This window comes from Sceloporus undulatus, chromosome 4 (genome assembly GCF_019175285.1).
Source record: "Sceloporus undulatus isolate JIND9_A2432 ecotype Alabama chromosome 4, SceUnd_v1.1, whole genome shotgun sequence".
NCBI lineage: Eukaryota > Metazoa > Chordata > Lepidosauria > Squamata > Phrynosomatidae > Sceloporus > Sceloporus undulatus.
Genome location: NC_056525.1, coordinates 220296943 through 220321931, shown reverse-complemented (window position 1 = coordinate 220321931; position 24989 = coordinate 220296943). Strand labels below are relative to the sequence as shown.

Below are 24989 nucleotides of genomic sequence, written 5' to 3'. Positions count from 1 at the left end.
GGAAATTGTGTGTGTGTGTTTTCATGATGCCTATCAACCTATGGTGATCCCATGAATTTCATGTCGTGGGTTCATTGAAGAAAAATAATAGAATCATAGAGTTGGAAGAGACCACAAGGGACATCCAGTCCAACTCCATTCTGCCATGCAGGAACTCACAATCAAAGCACACCCGATAGATGGCCAACTAGCCTCTATTTAAAGACCTCCAAAGAAGGAGACTCCACCACACTCCGAGGAAGGAGTGAATTCCACTGTCGAACAACTCTTACTGTCTGAAGGTTCTTGGCATCAATGTATAGTGAAACTAGAACAAAATCAACATGGTTGAACATTGAATTTGAGGTGTTTGTGTAATCTGAACAGAATCTGTGCAAAGAGCAATCAACAGAGTTGAGTGATTTGATTCATATTTTAATGTGAAGCAATAAAACCCACATTTTCTAAAAAAAAAAAGAATTATCCTTCAGTACTCATACTTCACTAGGTTATGCAGTGCAAAAAGAGATGTGTGCAAATATGTGTGTATTAATAGAAACTGCATATTAAAATATATACTTTAGGGAGAAATGTATACTCAGGGAAAGAGCTTGCATACAAAATGCATTCACAAATTGATACAAACCTTTTTTAAAAATATCATCATCTGATAAGGAAATGGGATGAGACAAAGTTGTGACTGGGAAAATCTAAACATTATAGAAAGTGAAAGAGACAAATTTATTCTTCTCTGCTTTAAAAGAAATACTTATAAGTTAATGGTCTCATTCAGTCTGCAGGGATGGTGGAATTTACTTGCTGCTGTGATTTTTAAAAACTGTTAATACAAGTTGAGTCTGCCTTATCCAAAATTTTGAAATATTCCAGAACCCAAAACTTTTTAAAGGGGTGGCTGAGATAATGACACCTTTACTTTCTGATAGTTCAATATGTACAAATGAACAAAATTATTTAAAAACATGGTATGAAATAATATTCAGGCTGTGTTTATAAGGTGTATATGAATCAAATTAATTTTGTGTTTAGACTTGGGCCCCACCTCCAAGATATCTCATTATGTACATTTATGCAAAGAGAGGTATTTTGAATTTTTTTAAAAAAAATTAAAATCTAAAATACCTCTGGTCCCAAGCATTTCAGATAAGGGAACGCAATCTGTATGGGAATCGGGTCTCTCTCCCCCGCCCCAGACCATAGTATATGAGAAGCATGTATTTAAAGGACGTTTGCAAATCTTCATGTCCTCAACAAGGTGAGTATCATGGTTTTATTGTGGTTTTAATGTTTGTAATTTGATATTGTTTTATGTAATGTTTTCATTGTTTTATTGCAATAAATTTTTAAAGAGTTTTTATTTGTGAGCCATCTTGGGTCCCTTTCGGGGAGAAAGGTGGCATGCAAAATAAATAAATAAGAAAGATAAGGTGACTTGAGGGTGATACTTTCAGACATCGGAGACTATCACATGGGTGAAAATCAGGGGATTAAAAAAGCATTTTCCCAGGAAAGTCACTTGATTGAAGCAAAGATTTTCACACACATCACAATCTGAGAGGATTTATCCCAGGAAGAACTAGGAATGCTCCAGCAATAAACTATTCATGTGAATTTCCCCATGAATGGTTTGTTGCTGGAGCATACCTGGTTCTTCCCAGGATAAGTCCTCTTAGATTGTGACATCATCTGAAAAATCTTCACCGTGATAATGTGACTTTCCCAGGAAAATGCCTTTTTAATCCCCCGATTTTCTCCATTGTTCTGCGGGGGGAAATCAACTGTATTGGTTTTTGCTCTCCCATCTCCAGTTTCCCTCAAAAACCCTCACCCCAATAACTTTTTGACTATATCCTATTCAAAGGGACAACCAAAGATTACATGGCATCACTTCCAGTTGCTCCTCTTGCCTTTGAGTCTATGCCTACTCTGTGCATGATATTTTCAGCATACAAGCAGAATAAATAGGATGATCGTATGCAGCACTTTGCAGCTGGGAACCATTCTGTTTCTCCGTATTCAGCTCTGACAGCAGCCCCTTGTCCTGAGTAAAGGTTACACATCAGGACAATCAAATGTAATAGCACTCCCATTTCTTTGAGAACATTCCATGCATTATGCATTTGAGGAAGTAGGCTGAAGTCTATGAAAGCTCTATCTTCTATCTTCTGTCTTTCAGTCAGTTTCAAAAGTGCTGCAAGATCTCTTTGCATTCTTATAGTTAAAGGAAGCATAATTAAGTAGACACTTACCTTGCATTACAAATTTTATCCCATGAGTGATTTTAAAGTAAAATGATCAAAGAGAGAAAACAAAAGGAATTCAAACCCATTTTCCATTCTGGTTGGGAGTGAGAGGAATTATAGTCCAAAATTTGGAAGACACTAGGTTACGCAAAGACCTGTATAGTATTTAACCAGTTCAAGCCCTTTTACCAGTTTTACATGTTCCTAATTTAACCACTGTACTTCACATCTTAGTAACACCCAGACACTGGACTACTACAATGTGCTCTACATTCACTTGCCTTTGATAGTTGTTTCTATTTTAATAACTTTGTTAGCCACTTGTAGATTTTCAGACTGAAATGCAGAATGTAAATAGTTTCAGGAGTAAATATAAATAAATTTTACTCCCTCAAGTCATATAAACTAATGTGAAAAAAAGTTTAAAAAACACAATTAAATAAGTCACCTTTATTAAAATACAGTCACTCTTCCAAGTCCGCAGACTTGAAATCCATGGACTTGAAAATCCGCGGAGGGGCGACTGCCATTAACCTTAATGGGGTGCATGCCCGCGGTGCACACCCCACATGCAAACACCTCATTCAAGCTCATGGGGCAACGGATCCCCCGTGAGTTCCAAGGGGCGACTGTATCAATATTTAAAACAGCATGAAATAATTTAAAAACTTGACATTAACAATAAAAGTGCAGCATGAGCAATCTATTAAAAGATTTTTTTGTATAGCCAGTTAGTCACCAAATGCCTGTTCAAATAAAAAGGTTGCTACCTGACAGCAGAAAAAGAGCAGAGAGGAGCCCAGCTTAGTCTCCCATGGCAGAGAACTCACAGCCTGAGTGCATTCACTGAGAAGTTCCTCTCTGGAGTCCTCACCAAATCTATCTATGATGGTAATGGGACCAAGAGAAAACCCTCCCCAATGATCTCTGTTTTGTTGTTTTGACCCCAGCACCACAAAGTCTTGAGTCATCTCTAAGTAAATTCTTAATTTGTTATGCACATCCTGACATGTGGCCCTACATGGTGCAGATTGGAAAATATGGTAGCAGTTCCATTGGCAATTGCGATATGCAGGGAGAACATATAGCTACACAACAGGTGTAGGCCAAAATCTTTGGAAGGCCAGTTTCCCACCTATCTTCACACTAACTGCAGCAGTCAGTGTCTACCATATAGTAAACAAGTTGTCTGCATTCACCTGAAAAAAACTAGCTGAAAAGTCTTGTTTTCAGCTGTAGAGATTTCAGATGGATGTGAATTTTTTCTTGCTGTGTACAGCAATTATTCTTCCTTGCATGTCAATAAATAGTGCTCAGGGTGAACATGTTGCTGAGTATTTGAAGCTCCCTCTGCAGACTTTGCCAGCTGTTGATGTCTTACTTAATCCACTGCCTTAAACAGATTTGGAAGCATTAGAATGACAGCTGAAAGACTAATGGCACAGATGAAGAAAACATTCAACAACACCTAATACAGAACATAAAATAAATGTCTGCACTGCCTTTCCTCTTTGAAGGCATCGTCAAGGGCTTCAGCAAAACCCACAACTGTTCTGGCTGTTCTGGCTGGAAGAACTGAAATGCACAGATATGGAACATGAAAAGCATTTCATATGAATGATCTCACAATTTGGTGGTGACAACATTGTAAACTACATCTCAATGACACTTCCAAATTTGAAAGATATCCAAGTGGAGCAATTATCAATGGCATATAATTGTAGTTGCTGGGTGTTCTAAGACAAGTTCAGCCAGTCCTCAAGTTCTACCAAAATCTTATACATTTGAATAAACCTGCACAAAAGCCTCCAAACCAGGTTAAAGCTCTTAAAGCTCCACTATGGAAACATTATACAAAAAATCACTTTGGAAGACTTGCTCTCAGGCTGCATAGTCAGGTATGAGAGGAGGAAAAAGGAAATGTGATGCCATAAGCTACTGCACTGGGTGACACCAGTCCTAGTAATGCCTCTGGCTAGGACATATGGAAAATAAGATTAAACACTACTATAAGATTGAATCTACAAAAGCTTAGACTACAAACATCTCTCTCTCTCAGTTTCAAATGTGCTACAAGATCCCTTTGTGTATGGAAAATATGAATTCATGTTCCTTTTGCTTGAGATTTTCTAGGCAATGTATTGTTTAGTGGGTTTAGATAATGTAAACCTACTGTTTGGTATTCCTTTAATTAGAATTTTCAAGTTTCATAATTTTTCACATATCCACAATGGAAAGATACTCCCTTTTTTTAAAAAAAGAAGGCAGAGAAATTGAACCTGGGAAGTCCCTGTTAATATTAATTTTTGAAGAATTTATTAGCATTTGTATTTTTTTTCAAATTTGTGATGGAAGAACTGGACAGTGAAGAAGGCAGATAGAAAGAAAGTCAACTCATTTGAGATGCGGTGATGGAGAAGACTGCTGACTATATCATGGATGGCCTAAAAGACAAACAAATGGGTCCTTGAACCGATCAAGCCCAAATTCTCCTTGGAAGCCAAGATGACTAAATTGAGGCTGTTGGCTTAGGCCACATCATGAGAAAGCATGAATCATTGGAAAAGGCTAGGAAAATACAAGATAGAAGGCAGCAGAAGGAGAGAAAGCCCACATGCCAGATGACTAGACTCAGTTGGGGAGGTCACAGGCCTGAACTTGCAGAACCTGAGAATAGGGGGTCTTGGAGATGTCTCATTGATAGGATTGCCATGAGTCAAGGTTGATTCAAAGGCAGTTAACGACAACTTTCTTAACTATGCCTGTGACGTAGCATCTCAGCCAACATGCCTAGGAACACATCTACTTCATCAACAGAGGTGTACTTATAATTTGTAACTTGGTTATAAGATACTAGTTGGGTTAAATTTGTGTTCAGTAGTCTCTATTCAGCACTAGTACTGCCCAATTCCATCTGAATGGACACATTTTCCTTCTTCTAGCCTAAAGTGAAAAATGCAAACACAACAGTGAACTCTAATAATTGAAGAAATGTCTTTAATTCCTCCAGTATGTCAAGGAGAATTGAGTGCTTGGTAAATCTCTATGCAAGAAATGTTATTCACTTCAACTAGCAATTAATGGTTACATTTCTATCTTGTGCTGTCATGAGATTTTTTATTATGCTAATCAATAAAGAGGAGAAAATTAGTCATTTGGGTATGGTTGGAGGGGATGTATATTTCATGAGATGGATATAGATGTTGAGATCACTTTGATATTCACTGGCAGTAAATGGAAGTGTTTCAGATTGTTATGAATGGAAGATAGATAAATACAAGATGGTCAGACAATTTTTCCTGCTGTAGAGGTGCCTGCAGCACTGAAACATGAGACTCATGGGTTTCAGCTCTCAGCCTAGTGAATCATCTCCATAAATAGTTATGATACAGATGTATTTTCTTCCATATGCACATACACATGGCTCAGTCTTATGATGTAATTCTCTATCATTATTTAAAATGCTTGATGGCTAAGAGAGCTCAAATTTAAATAGTTGTGATACAGATGTATTTTCTTCCATTTGCACATGCATTCTCACACACAGACACCAACACACACACAGGGAGAATAATAAATTATAAGGCTTTGGACCAAGGCTAGGCAGTCTACCAGGAAAATTTACACATGTGTAAATGACTGGTGTCAGGTGGTGGCTTCCACAGCAGTGGGAAAGTGAAGTCATTCCAGGTTGCAGTCTGAATCCTGGTGGCACAGTGGTTAAATGCCGGTACTTAAGCCACAACATTGTGAGTTCAATCCCAGAGGGTTCCAGGTTGACTCAGCCTTTCATCCATTCATAGGTTGGTAAAATGGGTATCCAGCTTAATCAGTTTACAGATTGTAAACTGCTTTGAGAGTGCTTAGTTCACTATGAAACAGCATAGAAATGTTAAGTACTATTGCTATTGAACGTTAAAGGAGATATCTAGTGTGCTGAATCTGTTTTGGGGATTAAATTTAGTACATCCAATACATACTTTAAATTTCAAACTCAAATCCAGAGATGATTCACTGCCCCACTAGAATGGAATCTACCAGCTGCCACTGTAATTGACCATGCACACATATATTGAACATACCAGATCTATTTGAAAGTTATTTTTTTCATCTATAACTCCCAGAATCCTCAAGACAGAAAGAAATGTAGGCCTGTTACAGACTGCCAAAATAAAGCTGCTTTGGGTCTCTTTGGAGGTATGCTGTTTAAATGATGCATGCATCCTAAGAATCCGGAAGCTGCACCAAAGCTGCACTCCAGTGCTTAGGAATGGAGCGTGGCTTTGGCGCGACCTCAGGACTCTTAGGACCCATGCATCATTTAAATAGCATACCTCCAAAGAGACCCGAAGCAGCTTTATTTTGGCAGTCTATAACAGGCCGTAGTTTCCAAACTACAGTCGTCTGTTCTCACGGACTTGGGATCCGCGTCCCTTGATTATCAGCAGGAGGCAGGGGATTAAAATGGGGTGCACGCCCATGGCATGCACCTGCATGCTTCCATAGGGGCATGTTTCCATTCAAGCCAATAGGGCTTGAATATGGGTGATTTTTCATTTTTGCACCGGGGGGGGGGGGGGGGGGGGGGGGGCGGAATGGATCCTCTGCAAAAATGGAGGGAGGGTTGTATAACTCTCCAGGTGGGTGATTTCTGTTTAGTAAAGATACATGCTTATCTCCTTTTAGGAGACATTTTTGATCGGGGAAAAAAGGCAAACATTCTAAGCATCCTAATTTGTTAGAGGCATTCTTCCTGTTCCACTTTTTCCTGTTGCTTTTAAAATGCCCTGTTTTCTCTCTTCTTCTTCCACTTTCCCCTGTTGTCCTTAGTATTATCTGTGTACTGAGACTGAAATGCAAAAAAATAGTTTGCATTCAGTTAACCCAGAGGAGGAGGTGGGAATATGGAAGGGAAGGGAAGGGAGGGGAGGTAGGGTTGCCATAATTCTCTACTAAAAACTGGGACAAAATGTAGGACAAAATTGAGACCAAAATATAGGACAATTGTAGGATAAAATTTAGCCCAAAAAGTAAGATATTTAAGAAAAAATCTTCAATGTCCTACATTTTGAGCTAAATTTTATCCTACAATTGTCCTATATTTTGGTCTCAATTTTGTCCTACATTTTGTCCCGGTTTTTAGTAGAGAATTATGGCAACCCGGAGAGGGCTAAACCCTTCCCAGTAGGCTCAGACAAAAGCAAATTGTGGCAATTTCTACTGGTTTCTGAATTGTTTCTTATTAATAAATTTTGCTACATTTTACTACATTTTAATGTGGCTTTGCAAAATGCTGCAGAATATGAAAATGATGTCCACCATAATTCCACCCTCCTCAAAATAAGGTGAAACTGAGCATCTTCTCCCCAAATTTACAATTGTGTTTGTATGAGCATGCCACTTTCTCTGAGTGGTTGCTAGTTTGATAACTCTTTGTGGCCATTGGAATAGGCTGCTGCTGCTGCTTCTTCTTCTTCTTCTTCTTCTTCTTCTTCTTCTTCTTCTTCCTCCTCCTCCTCCTCCTCCTCCCCAACCACCTCCAGTTTGCTAGAAATGCATATTAAACAATGATTTTTTGACAGAATAATATAACAAATTTATTGTAAGTTTTTAGCAGATAAACAGATCCATTTGCTTGCTGATGACTCATAAGACACTGCAGAATAGAGACAAACCCCACCCCTGAGAATTTAATATAAGTAGCAGAAAATAAACATCACAAGTGGAAGATATTTAATCAGCAAACTGAAACTAATAAAAGCGGCATTCCTAAAATTTCTAGAAGAAAGATAGTTTTTGGAAAAAATACAGGTTTTTTTACTACATTAGTTACAGTAGGTCCGATGCTTTCATGATTTGAATCTGAAAAGATCAACCCTTTTTTCTTGATTTTGTTTTTAAATTAGACCGGCAACTTCTCTTCCATGTCAGCAATGACATAACATGCAACAGTCCATACAGCAGCACAGAGATTCATTTCCCTTGGGTTCTGAACTGTCATAGTGTCCCCTTGGGAATGATGAAACCAAAAGTATTTAGTAATATCGTCATGCAGGCTGGCACCTGTGGAAAAAGGGAGAAAAGGTGGTTGCTTTGTTATTCTGGGAAATTTATCAGCTTAATGTTGACTTTTTAAATTTACCTTGGCTTTGATGAAATCCATACAAGCTACTGACAATTTATATATGGAGCAATAACATCTATTCTAAACCAAAATGTTAGGGCCCTTTATGACTTCCTTGATGAGTACAGTTATTGTGTCAGCTTTGTATGAGTAAAAGAGACAACAAAGATTAAGATAATTACAAAAAGAGGGAGCAGTGTTATGGTTCCAGTGAGTGTACTCTCCAACATTTTAAAGATAAAACCTAGGACATGTGTGACCAAAGAACATCTGAGGTCCAAAACACACTGCAGAAATAATTCAGTTTGAGAACGCTTTAACTGCCCCAGCTCAGTGCTAGGCTGTCCTGGGAACTCAGTTTATTGTGGCACCAGAGCTCTCTGACGGAGAGAGCTAAATGTCTCACAAAAATACAGTTCCCAGAATTCCATACCATTGAGTCATGTTAGTTGAAGTGGTATCAAACTGAATTATTTCTGCAGTCCCGATGCAGCCGTTGTTATCAGTTTGTAATATTGTGTGTTGCTGTGCACCATAGCAGAATCTAAAGTTGGATATTTTATTTCTTTGGTCTTAAAGAGTTCTCAGTCTAAATGAAAACATATTCAGGGTTAGCCGTGTTCACCATATAGCAAAGTAAATAACATCCAAAATTTACAAAACAGTGATACCTTTATTCGGTCAAGCAAAATGCACAAAATACATGATGCAAGCTTTCAAAGCTTCATCAGGCTAAGGTGTTAAAAATCAAACAAGAGAACAAAAAATTGAAAAGTGACAATGGAGTTTATCACATAGGGGAAAACTGGAAGTTTAAACAGGGTTTATCCCATGAAAATTGTGTAATTACTATTAAAGCATTATTAAGATTTTCACACACAATGTTCATTATCCCAGGAATAACAAGTGAATAACCAGGCAATAAACAGCAACAAATTATTCACGGGATTTTCCTGTGAATGATTTGTTGCTGTTTATTGCCTAGTTATTTCTAGTTAATGGCACTTTAATCACTTTTGATTGTGACATTGTGTGAAAATATTTTCACAGTTTTCACAGTATATTCCCCAGGATAATTGTACTTTAATCACGGCGTCTTGTGAAAATCTTAATTGCGAATGCACGATTTTCACAGGATAAACCCCATTCACACTTCCAATTATCCCTGTGTAATAAACTCCTATGTTAGACATGTTCGTGCATGCTGTCTGTCTTCAAGTAGTTTCTGACTTATGGTGATCCTATCATGGGGATCTCTTGACAGTATTTGTTCAGAAGGGTTTGCTATTGACTTCCTTTGAGGATGAGAGCATGTGACATGCCCAAGATAACCCAGTGAGTTTCATGGCTGAGTGGGAAATGAACTCTGGTCTCTAGAGTCTTAGCTGAATGCTCAAAGCACTACACCACACTGGCTCTCAGGCTTGCCCGATAAAGGCATCACTGTTTTGTGGATTTTGGATGTTATTGTCCAATGCAACTAAGGCACTGCATCACTGTGGCCAGGTCTGATCTCATCAAGTACAGATGCTTGTAGATTATTTCTATACAATATTGCCAAAATCTGACCATATCTAGTGCCAAGATCCTGGTCCATGCCCTAGTGGTCTATGACTTGATTACTGTAACGTCCTCCTGGCTGGGCTTCCTCTTCTCCCTCCATCCTTTAATCTCTGCCAGCATTCAGCTGCACGCATTATCACATCTGCCCACCGCTCTGACCACATCTCTCCTGTGTTGGCATCCCTTCACTGGCTCCCCCTCCCTTTCCGTATTCAGTATAAGCTCCTGCTGTCGACGTTTAAAGCCCTCCATGGGCTGGCCCCTCCTTATTTATCAGACCTTCTCTCTCCTCACATTCCCACTCGGGCCCTCCGTTCTGGTAGTCAAAGTTGGCTGTCCCAGCCCAGGATTTCCTATGCCCCATCTCGGTTTCGCCCCTTTTCCTCGCTGCCCCTCACTCCTGGAACCTTCTTCCCCCGCGAGCAAGAGCCATCACTTCTTTAACCAGCTTCAAAACGGAGTTAAAGACCATCCTGTTCAGAGAAGAGTTCCCAGGCATTGCATAACTGTCACTTGCTATTGATGTTCTTTTGTTGCCTGTTTTATTGAATCATTTCCGTATTGCTATGTATTTTATATGTATTATCCTACTAGAGAGGCAGGCTAACTCCAACAGGCCTCCCTGGAAGAAGTTTACCCATCCATTAAGAAGCCAAGCCCTCCCTCCAATCCATCTGCCTTGGTCCTGGCCTTGGAGGTAGAGAAGAACTGCTGGCCCTCATCCCCTTCCCCTCCACCACTCCCTTCTCCTTTTATTTCATGTCTTTTTAGATTGTAAGCCTGAGGGCAGGGAACCGCCTAATTAAAAGATTGTATGTACAGCGCTGTAAATTTACACAGCGCTAAGGCCCTGTTCACTCGATAAGTTCCACTGTTAAGTGACATGGGGGGTATCTATGAAATCTCTTTAGTGTTGTAATGTAGTGAAGCAGACAAAAGAGTTGCTCTCTGCAGTGGGCAATCAACTAAACTGATGGTGTGTCACCCAGTGGGGGGTAGCGTGCGCTCACTCCTTCTGTTCCCCCTGTCTCTGGGCTTTTCTCTCATGGGATGAAGCCTGGGGAAGGGCACACATGTAGCTCTTCCTGGACAACTTGAAAGGGAGAGGAGGGTCCATCTGGGTATCACTCCTCATCTGGAGCTGTCCGCGCAACCTCTACACATTTCCACCAATGATACCAATGGTTCTCTCTCTGGACTGGAATTCTAAAATACTGCCCTCCCTAAAACTGCAAACCCCAGTGACTTTAATAAGGATGATGCTATGATCGGTTAAAGGGAATAATAGTACTATAATTGTGTAGTAAATAGTTGAATCTGAAAAGAGGCCTTATATGCACAGACAAAAAGGTCAGTTTCCTTCTGGTCTGGCAGCATCCTGTTTCGGCCGATCACAGCCCAACCCTGGTTCAGGTACAAAGAGTCTGGAGGACTGTTACATTGGTATTGGAGAGAAGGATGTGGTGGGAAGGATGTGGTGGATGACAATTGCCCCTCCTCCTGGCTTAACTAATGGAAGCAATGCCATCATTAGAACACTCGGGCCATTGTGTTGACACACTGGCCTAGTGTCATTGTAACAAGCTTTGTCCTTTTGAAAGGACACCAATTTAGGATTGAATCCACTGCTCAAAACTGCAGGACAAATCTCTCACCCTGGGGAGATAAGTGTTGATTCATACTTCTTGCAGTCCGACAGAGAATGATTCCTGAAAACACATTTGAGAAAACAATCACAGAAGGTGACAGTTCATTTAAAGGTGAGCATGAGTTCATCCTTAAGTGCAAAACTGAACAATTTCCTGTTGTCAGGTTCTGATGGAAGCCGATCAGTGACACGATACATTAAAACATTATCAAATTAGAGCTGGGAGTTGACATGTGCAAGGTGGATGAGTGAGTGCAAGTTATTATAAAATCATGCATACTACTTCAAACTTCCAACGTTAATTTCCCCCACTCTGCAAAAAGATGGCCACTGATATTAACTTTGTTTTGGTTAGATGTGAAATAAAAAGTGAGATGTTTGTGATAAGAAGAGGGTACAGCAGCAAAAACCTCAAATGTCTGTAATACTAGGACTTTGAAAGTGGTGGTTCTAAACTAAAGAAAAAGCAAATGTTCTTGGTTGTAGATCTGTCCAAATTTCGGGCTATTGAGTAAGCTGTGGAATAGTAACACAGTTTTAAGGCATACAGCATAGGTTGCCAGACCACAACTATCCCAAGCCTGAGATTTTCAATGCAAACCTGTGCTCTCAAGTGGCCTGTTGATTTAGGCGACCCCATGAATTTCATAGGATTTCTTAGGCAAAGAATATCAAATACGGTCATTATATAGTTTCCATATCATTATGTTTCCAGGTAATGAGGGGGGGGGTGGTGGATGGCAGGGTACTACTTACAAAAGTGACAATACTTGTCATCAGTACTTCTAGGCTCTGTGAAATTTTTCCCACATTCATGTATAATAATGTTTCATGTCAAAGCCAAAAGGGTTTGACTTTAGTTTACCACGCATGGAATAGTGGTTTGAGTCTCGGTTAAAACTCTGGAGACCAGGGTTCAATTCCCCACTGGGCCATGTAATCCCACTGGCCAAGTCACTCTGTCAGCATCAGTAGGATGGCAAGGACAATCCCACTGAAAATCTTGGCAAGAAAACCCCATGGGTTTACCCAAGCTGGAAATGGCTTGATGGCACACAACAACAAAAAACAATCCAAGAAAACCTGTCAGGTTCCCAGAGGCTGAAACAAGAAAGTCTGGGCATCCCAAATCCTAAACAAGTATTTATGGCCAGTGCATTAAAACACCAGAGCTGGTTTCATAAGATGCATGAAAGGTAGCCCTGTTGCCAAGCAATGTACACTCCAGTGTACCTTCTGACTGAGCACACAAGAATCTTAATGGAATCCGGTCCGTTTTTGGTCTTCAGGCATCATGAGCCTTTCCTTGCTTTCCCTGAAAAAGATTAACATACGCTGCCTCTAAGACGGTTTACAAACTGAATCTTTTTCCTGCACTGTGATGGTATGAGCATTCATAAAAGCTTAAACACAAACACACCACACACACACACGACACACAGACACACACACAGAGCGGAGAGCGAGCACAAACATGCTTTTCATCGGGGGCAAGGCCATTCTATCTAACAAACCTCCCCCCCCAACATAGCTTTATTTTTTTAAGCTCTCTGAAGGATGCACAAAGAACACACTTCTCAGCACTTGCAGACACAGTCCCATGCCTTGTGGGTGGATTCCTGTTTTGTTAATGTAAAGCATATCGCTATTTCTCGCAGAAAGCCTGCCCCTCATTGTGGCAGGGGCACCGAAACTTCAATGTACTTACAGTGTATAACGGAAAGCATTTGAGCATGTGGTCGTTTCACGCCTTTTGCTTTTGTGTATCTTGTACACAAAATAGCTATCTGAAGCTGGGTGTAGGGTTTTTTACAGCATAACAGGGTTTGCAGAAAAAACAAGGGGGAAATGCAGAGAAAGACTGAACTGAGGGACAACTGCCGACAAGGACAATTCTAGACATTTTCCCATACCAACCAGGGATGTGTATTCAGGGCAAGGTTTTGCTAGCTTTGTTGGTACACAGTATGTGCGTGTGGAAAAATACAAGGGAGAGACAGGTTCCCACTGTTTTAGTAGACCTATTGAATCAACAGAGAGCCAGCATGGTGTAATGGTTGAGCGTTGGACTAGAATCCCCACTCTGCATTAAACCCACGGGTGACCTCAGGCACGTATGCCCTCCAGCATTTCACACAGATTGAAAATGGGGTCCTATATAGCCACAACATAGGGGCAGTCAAAGTGGCAAAAGTTATTAATGAGAAATAACCCACAAGCCAAGGGGCACTGCGCAAATTGCTTTTTCTGAACTTACTGGAAAAGGCAGAGAGTCGTCTCTATTCCTTTCCCTCCGGTTGAGGGAGTTTGAATTCAGTTTGAAAGGTTTAATTACTTTTAAAATTGTGTAGACATGTGAATATATATAAATTATATATATAATATAATATATATATTTTTTGTAATTTTGCCTCAACTCTCAAAATGGGAGGTGACAAATGAATTAATAATTTGATGATGGAGGAGGAAGAGGATAGCAATAGCATCGGCAACATCTTGGCATACATTTCTTTAACAAGAGAAATTCTTAATTTTTCCTCTCTCCTGGCAATTTATGTTTCCATAGTGTTGAGTCATGACTCTTTTGAGTCCAGTAATTACTCTGAGGTGAGCACTCCCGAGCATTACCTAAGTTTGATCCAGCACACTGTGAAGGAAAAATGAAAGGCAAGATCTAACTTTTGCCAAAGCTTTGAATAGACGCACATTGCACGACAGTCCCCATAATTCCCAGGGCAGGGATTCTGGAAATTGTGTGTGGTGTGTTTTCATGATGCCTATCAACTTATGGTGACCCTGAATTTCCATGTCGGGGGTTCATTGAAGAAAAATAATAGAATCGAGGTGGAAGAGACCACAAGGGACATCCAGTCCAACCCATCTGCCATGCAGGAACTCACAATCAAAAGCAATACCCGATAGATGGCCAACTAGCCTCTGTTTAAAGACCTCCAAAGAAGGAGACTCCACCACACGCCCAGGAGGAGTGGAATTCCACTGTCGAACAACTCTTACTGTCTGAAGGTTCTTGGCATCAATGTATAGTGAAACTAGAACAAAATCAACATGGTTGAAACTGTTGAATTTGAGGTGGTTTGTGTAATCGAAAGAAACAGAATCTGTGCAAAGAGCAATCAACAGAGTTGAGTGATTGGATTCAATATTTAATGTGAAGCAATAAAACACACATTTGCTAAAAAAAAAAAAAGAATTATCCTTCAGTACTCATACTTCACTAGGTTATGCAGTGCAAAAGAGGATGTGTGCAAATATGTGTGTATTAATAGAAACGCATATTAAAATATATATTTAGGGAGAAATGTAGACTCAGGGAAAGAGCTTGCATACAAAATGCATTCAACAAATTGAATACAAACCTTTTTTAAAAATATCATCATCTGATAAGGAAATGGGATGAGACAAAAGTTGTGACTGGGAAAATCTAAACATTATAGAAAGTGAAAGAAGACAAATTTTTATTCTTCTCTGCTTTAAAAGAAATACTTATAAGTTAAGGCTCATTCAGTCTGTCAGAGATGGTGGAATTTACTTGCTGTGTGGATTTTGTAAAAAACTTTAATACAAGTTGAGTCTGCCTTATCCAAATTTTGAATATTCCAGAACCCAAAACTTTTTTAAAGGGGTGGCTGAGAATAAGGACACCTTTACTTTCGTGATAGTTCAATATGTAACAATGAATAACAAAATATATTAAAAAAACACGGTATGAAATAATATTCAGGCTGGTGTTTATAAGGTGTATAGGAATCAAATTTAATTTTGGTGTTTAGACTTGTGGGCCCCACCTCCAAGATATCTCATTATGTACATTTAGTGCAAAGAGAGGTATTTTGGAATTTTTTTTAAAAAATTAAAATCTAAAATACCTCTGGCCCCAAGCATTTCAGATAAGGGAACTCAAATCTGTATGGGAATCGGGTCTCTCCCCCCGCCCCAGACCTAGTATAGAGAAGCATGTATTTAAAGGACGTTTGCAAATCTTCATGTCCTCAAACAAGGTGAGTATCATGGTTTGTATATTGTGGTTTTAAATGTTTGTAATTTGATATGTTGTTATGTAATGTTTTCATTGTTTATTGCAATAAATTTGTTAAAGAGTTTTTAATTTGTGAGCCATCTTGGTCCCTTTCGGGGAGAAAGGTGGCATGCAAAATAAATAATAAGAAAGATAAGGTGACTTGAGGGTGATACTTTCAGACATTGGAGACTAGCACAAGGGTGAAAATCAGGGATTAAAAAAGACATTTTCCCAGGAAAGTCACTTGATTGAAGGCAAAGATTTTCACACACATCAGATCTGAGAGGATTTATCCCCAGGAAGAATAGGAATGCTCCAGCAATAACTGATTCATTGTGAAGTTCCCCATGAATGGGTTTGTTGTTCTGGAGCATACTGGTTCTTCCCAGGATAAGTCCTCTTAGATTTGTGACATCATCTGAAAAATCTTCACCGTGATAATGTGACTTTCCCAGGAAAATGCCTTTTTATAATCCCCCGATTTTCTCCATTGTTCTGCGGGGGGAAATCAACTGTATTGGTTTTTGCTCTCCCATCTCCAGTTTCCCTCCAAAAACCCTCACCCCAATAACTTTGTGACTATATCCTATTCAAAGGGACAACCAAAGATTACATGGCATCAAGTTGCCAGTGCTCGCTCTTGCTTTGAGTCCTATCCTATTGCCTACGCTGTGCATGATATTTTCAGCATACAAGCAGAATAAATAGGATGATCGGTAGGCAGCACTTTTGCAGCTGGGAACCATTTGTTTCTCCGTATTCAGCTCTGACAGCAGCCCCTGTCCGGAGTAAAGGTTACACATCAGGAACATCAAATGTAAGTAGCAATCCCATTTCTTTGGAGAACATTCCATGCATTATGCATTTGAGAAGTAGGCTGAAGTCTATGAAAGCTCTATCTTCTATCTTCTGTCTTTCAGTCAGTTTCAAAGTGCTGCAAGATCTCTTTGCATTCTTATAGTTAAAGGAAGCATAATAAGTAGACACTTACCTGTGCATTACAAATTTTATCCCATGAGTGGATTTTAAAGTAAAATGATCAAAGAGAGAAAACAAAAGGAATTCAAACCCATTTCCATTCTGGTTGGGAGTGAGAGGAATATAGTCCAAAATTTGGAAGACACTAGGTTACGCAAAGACCTGTATAGTAAGTAACCAGTTTCAAGCCCTTTTACCAGTTTTACATGTTCTAATTTAACCACTGTACTTCACATCTTAGTAACACCAGACACTGGACTACTACAAGGTGCCTACATTCACTTGCCTTGATAGTTGTGTTCTATTTAATAACTTGGTTAGCCACTTGTAGATTTTCAGACTGAAATGCAGAAGGTAAATAGTCAGGAGTAAAATAAATAAATTTTACTCCCTCAAGTCATATAACTAATGTGAAAAAAAGTTTAAAAAACAACAATTAAATAAGTCACCTTTATTAAATACAGTCCACCTCTCCAAGTCCGCAGACTTGAAATCCATGGACTTGAAAATCCGCGAGGGGCGACTGCCATAACTTAATGGGGTGCATGCCCGCGGTGCACACCCACATGCACACACCTCATTCAAGCTCATGGGCAACGGATCCCTCCCCCGTGAGTTCCAAGGGGCGACTGTATCAATATTTAAAACAGCATGAAATAATTTAAAAACTTGACATTAACAATAAAAGTGCAGCATGAGCAATCTATTAAAAGATTTTTTTGTATAGCAGTTAGTCACACAAATGCCTGTTCAAATAAAAGGGTTGCTACCTGACAGCAGAACAAAGAGCAGAGAGGAGCCCAGCTTAGTCCTCCCATGGACAGAGACCTCACAGCCTGAGTGCATTCACTGAGAAGTTCCTGTCTGGAGTCCTCACCAAATCATCTAGGATGGAAATGGGACCAAGAGAAAACCCTCCCAATGATCTCTGTTTTGTTTTTTTGACCCCAGCACCACAAAGTCTTGAGTCATCTCTAAGTAAATTCTTAATTTGTTATGCACATCCTGACATGTGGCCCTACATGGTGCAGATTGGAAAATATGGTAGCGTTTCCATTGGCAACTGCGATATCGGGGAGAACAATAGCTACACAACAGGTGTAGGCCAAAATCTTTGGAAGGCCAGTTTTCCCCCACCTATCTTCACACTAACTGCAGCAGTCAGTGTCTAACCATATAGAAACAAGTTGTCTGCATTCACACTGAAAAAAACTAGCTGAAAAAGTCCTTGTTTTTTCAGCTGGGGAGATTTCAGATGGATGTGAATTTTTCTTGCTGTGTACAGCAATTAGTTCTTCCTTGCAATGTCAAAAATAGTGGCTCAGGGTGAACATGTTGCTGAGTATTTGAAGCTCCCTCTGCGACTTTGCCAGCTGTGATTGTCTTACTATCCACTGCCTAAACAGATTTGGAAGCATTAGAATGACAGCTGAAAGACTAATGGCACAGATGAAGAAAACATTCAACAACACCTATTACAGAACATAAAATAATGTCTGCACTGCTTTCCTTTTGAAGGCATCGTCAAGGCGTCAGCAAAACCCACAACGTGTTCTGGCTGTTCTCTGGCTGGAAGAACTGAAATGCCAGATATGGAACATGAAAAGCATTTCATATGAATGATCTCACAATTGGGTGGTGCAACATTGTAAACTGCATCTCAATGACACTTCCAAATTTGAAAGATATCCAAGTGGGCAATTATCAATGGCATATAATTGTAGTTGCTGGTGTGTCTAAGACAAGTTTCACCAGTCCTCAAGTTCTACCAAAATCTTATACTTTGAATAAACCTGCACAAAAGCCTCCAAACCAGGTTTAAAGCTCTTAAAGCTCCACTATGGAAACATTATACAAAAAATCACTTGGAAGACTGTGCTCTCAGGCTGCATAGTCAGGTATGAGAGGAGGAAAAAGGAAATGTGATGCCATAAGCTACTGCACTGGGTGACACCAGTCCTAGTAATGCCTCTGGTTAGAGACATATGGAAAATAAGATTAAACACTACTATAAGATTGATCATCTACGAAAAGCTTAGACTACAAACACTCTCGCTCTCAGTTTCAAATGTGCTACAAAGATCCCTTTGTGTATGGAAAATATGAATCATGTTCCTTTTGCTTGGAGTTTCTAGGCAATGTATTGTTTAGTGGGTTAGATAGATAATGTAACCGACTGTTGGGTATCCTTTAATTAGAATTTTCAAGTTTCATAATTTTCACATCCACAATGAAAGATACTCCCTTTTTTTAAAAAAAAAGAAGGCAGAGAAATTGAACCTGGGAAGTCCCTGTAATATTAATTTTTGAAGAATTTATTAGCATTTGTATTTTTTTTTTCAAATTTGTGATGGAAGAACTGGACAGTGAAGAAGGCAGATAGAAAGAAAGTCAACTATTTGAGATGCGGTGATGGAGAAGACTGGCCGGACTATATCATGGATGCCTAAAAGACAAACAATGGGGTCCTTGAACCGATCAACCCAAATTCTCCTTGGAAGCCAAGATGACTAAATTGGAGGCTGTTGGCTTAGGCCCACATCATGAGAAAGCATGAATCATTGGAAAAGGCTAGGAAAATACAAGATAGAAGGCAGCGAAGGAGAGAAAGCCCACATGCCAGATGACTAGACTCAGTTGGGGAGGTCACAGGCCATGAACTTGCAGAACCTGAGAATAGGGGGTCTTGGAGAATGCCCTCATTGATAGGATTGCCATGAGTCAAGGTTGATTCAAAGGCAGTTAACGAACAACTTTCTTAACTATGGCCTGTGACGGTAGCATCTCAGCCAACATGCCTAGGAACACATCTACTTCCAACAGAGGTGTACTATAATTTGTAACTTGGTTATAGATACTAGTTGGGTTAAATTTGTGTTCAGTAGTCTCTATTCAGCATAGTACTGCCCCAATTCCATCTGAATGGACACATTTCCTTCTTCTAGTCCTAAAGTGAAAAATGCAAAAACAACAGGAACTCTAATAATGAAGAAATGTCTTTAATTCCTCAGTATAAGTCAAGGAGAATTGAGTGTTGGTAAATCTCTATGCAAAAATGTTTTCACTTCAACTAGCAATTAATGGTTACATGTTCTATCTTGTGCTGTCCATGAGATTTTTTATTATGCTAATCAATAAAGAGGAGAAAATTAGTCATTTGGGTATGGTTGGAGGGGATGTATATTTATATGAGAGGGATATAGATGTTGAGATCACTTTGATATCACTGGCAGTAAATGGAAGTGTTTCAGATTGTTATGAATGGAAGATAGATAAATACAAGATGGTCGGACAATTTTTCCTGCTGTAGAGGTGCCTGCAGCACTGAAACAGAGAGACTCAGGTTTCAGCTCTCAGCCTAGTGAATCATCTCCATAAATAGTTATTATACAGATGTATTTCTTTCCATATGCACATACACATGGCTCAGTCTTATGATGTAATTTCTCATCATTATTTAAAATGCCTTGATGGCTAAGAGAGCTCAAATTAAATAGTTGGGATACAGATGTATTTCTCCATTTGCACATGCATTCTCACACACAGACACCAACACACACACAGGGAGAATAATAAATTATAAGGCTTGGACCAGGCTAGGCAGTCTACCAGAAAATTTACACATGTGTAAATGACTGGTGTCAGGTGGTGGCTTCCACAGCAGTGGGAAAGTGAAGTCATTCCAGGTTGCAGTCTGAATCCTGGTGGCACAGTGGTTAAATGTCGGTACTTAAGCCACAACATTGTGAGTTCAATCCCAGGGTTCCAGGTTGACTCAGCCTTTCATCCATTCATAGGTCGGTAAAATGGGTATCCAGCTTAATCAGTTTACAGATTGTAAACTGCTTTGAGAGTGCTTAGTTCACTATGAAACAGCATAGAAATGTTAAGTACTATTGCTATTGAACGAAAGGAGATATCTAGTGTGCTGAATCGTTTTGGGGATTAAATTTAGTACATCCAATACATACTTTAAATTTCAAACTCAAATCCAGAGATGATTCACTGCCCCACTAGAAGGGAATCTACCAGCGGCCACGTAATGACCATGCCACACAATAGAACTAACCAGATCTATTTGAAGTATTTTTTTCATCATCTATACTCCCAGAATCCTCAAGACAGAAAGAAATGTAGGCCTGTTTACAGACTGCCAAAATAAAGCTGCTTTGGGTCCTTTGGAGGTATGCTGTTTAAATGATGCATGCATCCTAAGAATCCGGAAGCTGCACCAAAGCTGAACTCCGTGCTTAGGAATGGAGCGTGGCTTTGGGCGACCTCAGGACTCTTAGGACCCTGCATCATTTAAATAGCATACCTCCAAAGAGACCCGAAGCAGCTTTATTTTGGCGTCTATAACAGGCCGTAGTTTCCAAACACAGTCGTCTGTTCTCACGGACTGGGATCCGCGTCCCTTGATTATCAGCAGGAGGCAGGGGATTAAAATGGGGTGCACGCCCATGGCATGCACCTGATGCTTCCATGGGGGCATGTTTTCCATTCAAGCCAATAGGGCTTGAATAGGGGTGATTTTTCATTTTTGCACCGGGGGGGGGGGGGCGGAATGGATCCTCTGCAAAAATGGAGGGAGGGTTGTAATAACCCTCCAGTGGGTGATTTCTGTTTAGTAAAGATACATGCTATCTCCTTTTAGGAGACATTTTGATCGGGGGAAAAAAGGCAAACATTCTAACATCCTAATTTTGTTAGAGGCATTCTTCCTTGTTCCACTTTTTCCTGTTGCTTTTAAATGCCCTGTTTTCTCTCTTCTTCTTCCACTTTCCCCTGTTGTCCTTAGTATATCTGGTGTACTGAGACTGAAATGCAAAAAAATAGTTGTGCATTCAGTTAACCCAGAGGAGGAGGTGGGAATATGGAAGAGGAAGGGAAGGGAGGGGAGGTAGCGTTGCCATAATTCTCTACTAAAAACCGGGACAAAATGTAGGACAAAATGAGACCAAAATATAGGACAATGTTAGGATAAAATTTAGCCCAAAATGTAAGATATTTAAGAAAAAGGACTTCAATGTCCTACATTTTGGCTAAATTTATCCTACAATTGTCCTATATTTGGCTCAATTTTGTCCTACATTTGTCCCGGTTTTTAGTAGAGAATTATGGCAACCCGGAGAGGGCTAACCCTTCCCAGTAGGCCAGACAAAAGCAATGGTGGCAATTTCTACTGGTTTCTGAATTGTTTCTTTATTAATAAATTTTGCTACATACTACATTTTAATGTGGCTTGCAAAATGCTTGCAGAATATGAAAATGGTCCACCATAATCCACCCTCCTCAAAATAAGGTGAAACTGAGCATCTCTCCCCAAATTTACAATTGTGTTTGTGTGAGCATGCCACTTCTCTCTGAGGTGGTTGCTAGTTGATAACTCTTGTGGCCATTGGAAGAGGCTGCTGCTGCTGCTGCTCTGCCCGTCTTCTTCTTCTGTCTTCTTCTTCTCTCCTCCTCCTCCTCCTCCTCCCAACACCACTCCAGTTTGCTAGAAATGCATATAAACAATGATTTTTTGACAGAATAATATAACAAATTATTGTAAGTTTTTAGCAGATAAACAGAGTCCATTGCTTGCTGATGACTCATAAGACACGCCAGAATAGAGACAAACCCCACCCTGAGATTAATATAAGTAGCAGAAATAAACATCACAAGTGGAAGATATTAATCAGCAAACTGAAACTAATAAAAGCGGCATTCCTAAAATTTCTAGAAGAAAGATAGTTTTTGGAAAAATACAGGTTTTTTTACACATTAGTTACAGTAGGTCCGATGCTTTCATGATTGAATCTGAAAAGATAAACCCTTTTTCTTGATTTTTGTTTAAATTAGACCGGCAACTTCTCTTCCATGTCAGCAATGACATAAGATGCAACATCCATACAGCAGCACAGAGATCATTTCCCTTGGGTTCTGAACTGAACTGCATAGTGTCCCCTTGGAATGAGAAACCAAAAGTATTTAGTAATATTGTCATGCAGGCTGGCACCTGGGGAAAAGGAAGAAAAGGTGGTTGCTTTGTTATTCTGGGAAATTTATCAGCTTAATGTGGACTTTTTAAATTTACCTTGGCTTGATGGAAATCCATACAAGCACTGACAATTATATATGGAGCAATAACATCTATCTAAACCAAAATGTTAGGGCCCTTGTTGACTTCCTGGATGAGTACAGTTTATTGTGTCAGCTTGTGATGAGTAAAGAGACAAAAAAGATAAGATATATTACAAAAAGAGGAGCAGTGTTATGGTTCCAGTGAGTGTACTCTCCAACATTTTAAAGATAAAACCTAGGACATGTGTGACCAAAGACATCTGAGGTCCAAAAACACACTGCAGAAATAATTCAGTTTGAGAACGCTTTAACTGCCAGCTCAGTGCTAGGCGTCCTGGGAACTCAGTTTATTGTGGCACCAGAGCTCTCTGACGGAGAGAGCTAAAATGTCCAGAATTCCTATACCATTGAGTCATGTTAGTTGAAGTGGTATCAAACTGAATTATTTCTGCAGTCCCGAGGCAGCCGTTGTTATCAGTTTGTAATATGGTGTGTTGCTGGTGCACCATAGCAGAATCTAAAGTTGGATATTTTATTCTTGGTCTTAAGAGTTCTCAGTCTAAATGAAACATATTCAGGTTAGCCGTGTTTCACCATATAGCAAAGTAAATAACATCCAAATTTACAAAACAGTGATACCTTGTATTCGGATCCAAGAGAACAAAATGCACAAAAACTGATGAGCAAGCTTACAGCTTCTCAGGCAAGGTGTAAAAATCACAAAGAACAAAATGAAAAGTGACATGGAGTTTATCACATAGGGGAAAACTGGAAGTTTAAACAGGGTTTACCCATGAAAATTGTGTAATTACTATTAAAGCATTAGAAGATTTCACACACAATGTTCATATCCCAGGAATAACAAGTGAATAACCAGGCAATAACAGCAACAAATTATTCAAGGGGATTTCCTGTGAATGATTTGTTGCGTTTATTGCCTAGTTATTTTCTAGTTAATGGCACTTTAATCACTTTTGATTGTGACATTGGGTGAAAATATTTTCACAGTTTTCACAGTATACCCCAGGATAATTGTACTTTAATCACGGCGCTTGTGAAAATCTTAATTGCAATGCACGATTTTCACAGGATAACCCCATTCACACTTCCAATTATCCCTGTGTAATAAACTCCTATGTAGACATGTTCGTGCATGCTGCTGTCTTCAAGTAGTTTCTGACTTATGGTGATCCTATCAGGGGATCTCTGACAGTATTTGTTCAGAAGGGTTTGCCATTGACTTCCTTTGAGGATGAGAGCATGTGACATGCCCAAGATAACCCAGTGAGTTTCATGGCGGAGTGGGAAATGAACTCTGGTCTCTAGAGTCTAGCTGAATGCTCAAGCACTACACCACATTGGCTCTCAGGCTTGCCCGATAAAGGCATCACTGTTTTGTGGATTTTGGATGTTATTGTCCAATGCAACAAGGCACTGCATCACGTGGGCCAGGTCTGATTCTCATCAAGTACATATGCTTGTAGATTATTTCTATACAATATTGCCAAAATCTGACCATATCTAGTGCCAAGATCCTGGTCCATGCCCTAGTGGTCCATGACTTGATTACTGTAACGTCCTCCTGGCGGGGCTTCCTCTTCCTCACCTCCACCTTTAATCTCTGTCCAGCATTCAGCTGCACGCATTATCACATCTGCCCACCGCCTGACCACATCTCTCCTGTGTTGGCATCCCTTCACTGGCCCCCCTCCCTTTCCGTATTCAGTATAAGCTCCTGCTGTCGACGTTTAAAGCCCTCCATGGGCTGGCCCCCTATTTATCAGACCTTCTCTCTCCTCACATCCCACTCGGGCCCTCGTTCTGGTAGTCAAAGTTGGCTGTCCCAGCCCAGGATTTCCTATGCCCCATCTCGGTTTCGCCCCTTTTCCTCGTGCCCTCACTCCGGGAACCTTCTTCCCCCGCGAGCAAGAGCCAATCACTTCTTTAACCAGCTTCAAAACGGAGTTAAAGACCATCCTGTTCAGAGAAGAGTTCCCAGGCATTGCATAACTGCACTTGCTATTGATGTTCTTTTGTTGCCTGTTTATTGAATCATTTCCTGTATTGCTATGGTATTTTATATGTATATACCTACTAGAGAGCAGGCTAACTCCAACAGGCCTCCCTGGAAGAATTTTACCCATCCCTTAAGAAGCCAAGCCCCTCCCTCCAGTCCATCTGCCGTGTCCTGGCCTTGGAGGTAGAGAAGAACTGCTGGCCCTCACCCCTTCCCTCCACCACTCCCTTCTCCTTTATGTCGTGTCTTTTTAGATTGTAAGCCGTGAGGGCAGGGAACCACCTAATTAAAAGATTGTATGTACAGTTCTGTGT

At 40.0% G+C, this 24989-nt stretch overlaps 2 protein-coding genes across 3 annotated transcripts in view; one reads left to right on the top strand and one right to left on the bottom strand.

Annotated features, from left to right (window-relative positions):
• STK3 (serine/threonine kinase 3) overlaps window positions 1–24989 on the top strand; it is an 881840-nt gene that overhangs the window by 792181 nt on the left and 64670 nt on the right. The gene's annotated exons all lie outside the window — the stretch shown is intronic.
• CPQ (carboxypeptidase Q) overlaps window positions 7823–24989 on the bottom strand; it is a 355408-nt gene continuing 338241 nt past the window's right edge. Inside the window, exon 8 of the mRNA XM_042464939.1 lies at window positions 7823–8303. Coding sequence (XP_042320873.1) covers window positions 8143–8303 — 161 coding nt within the window. The 3' untranslated portion in view covers window positions 7823–8142. The remainder of the gene's footprint in view (window positions 8304–24989) is intronic.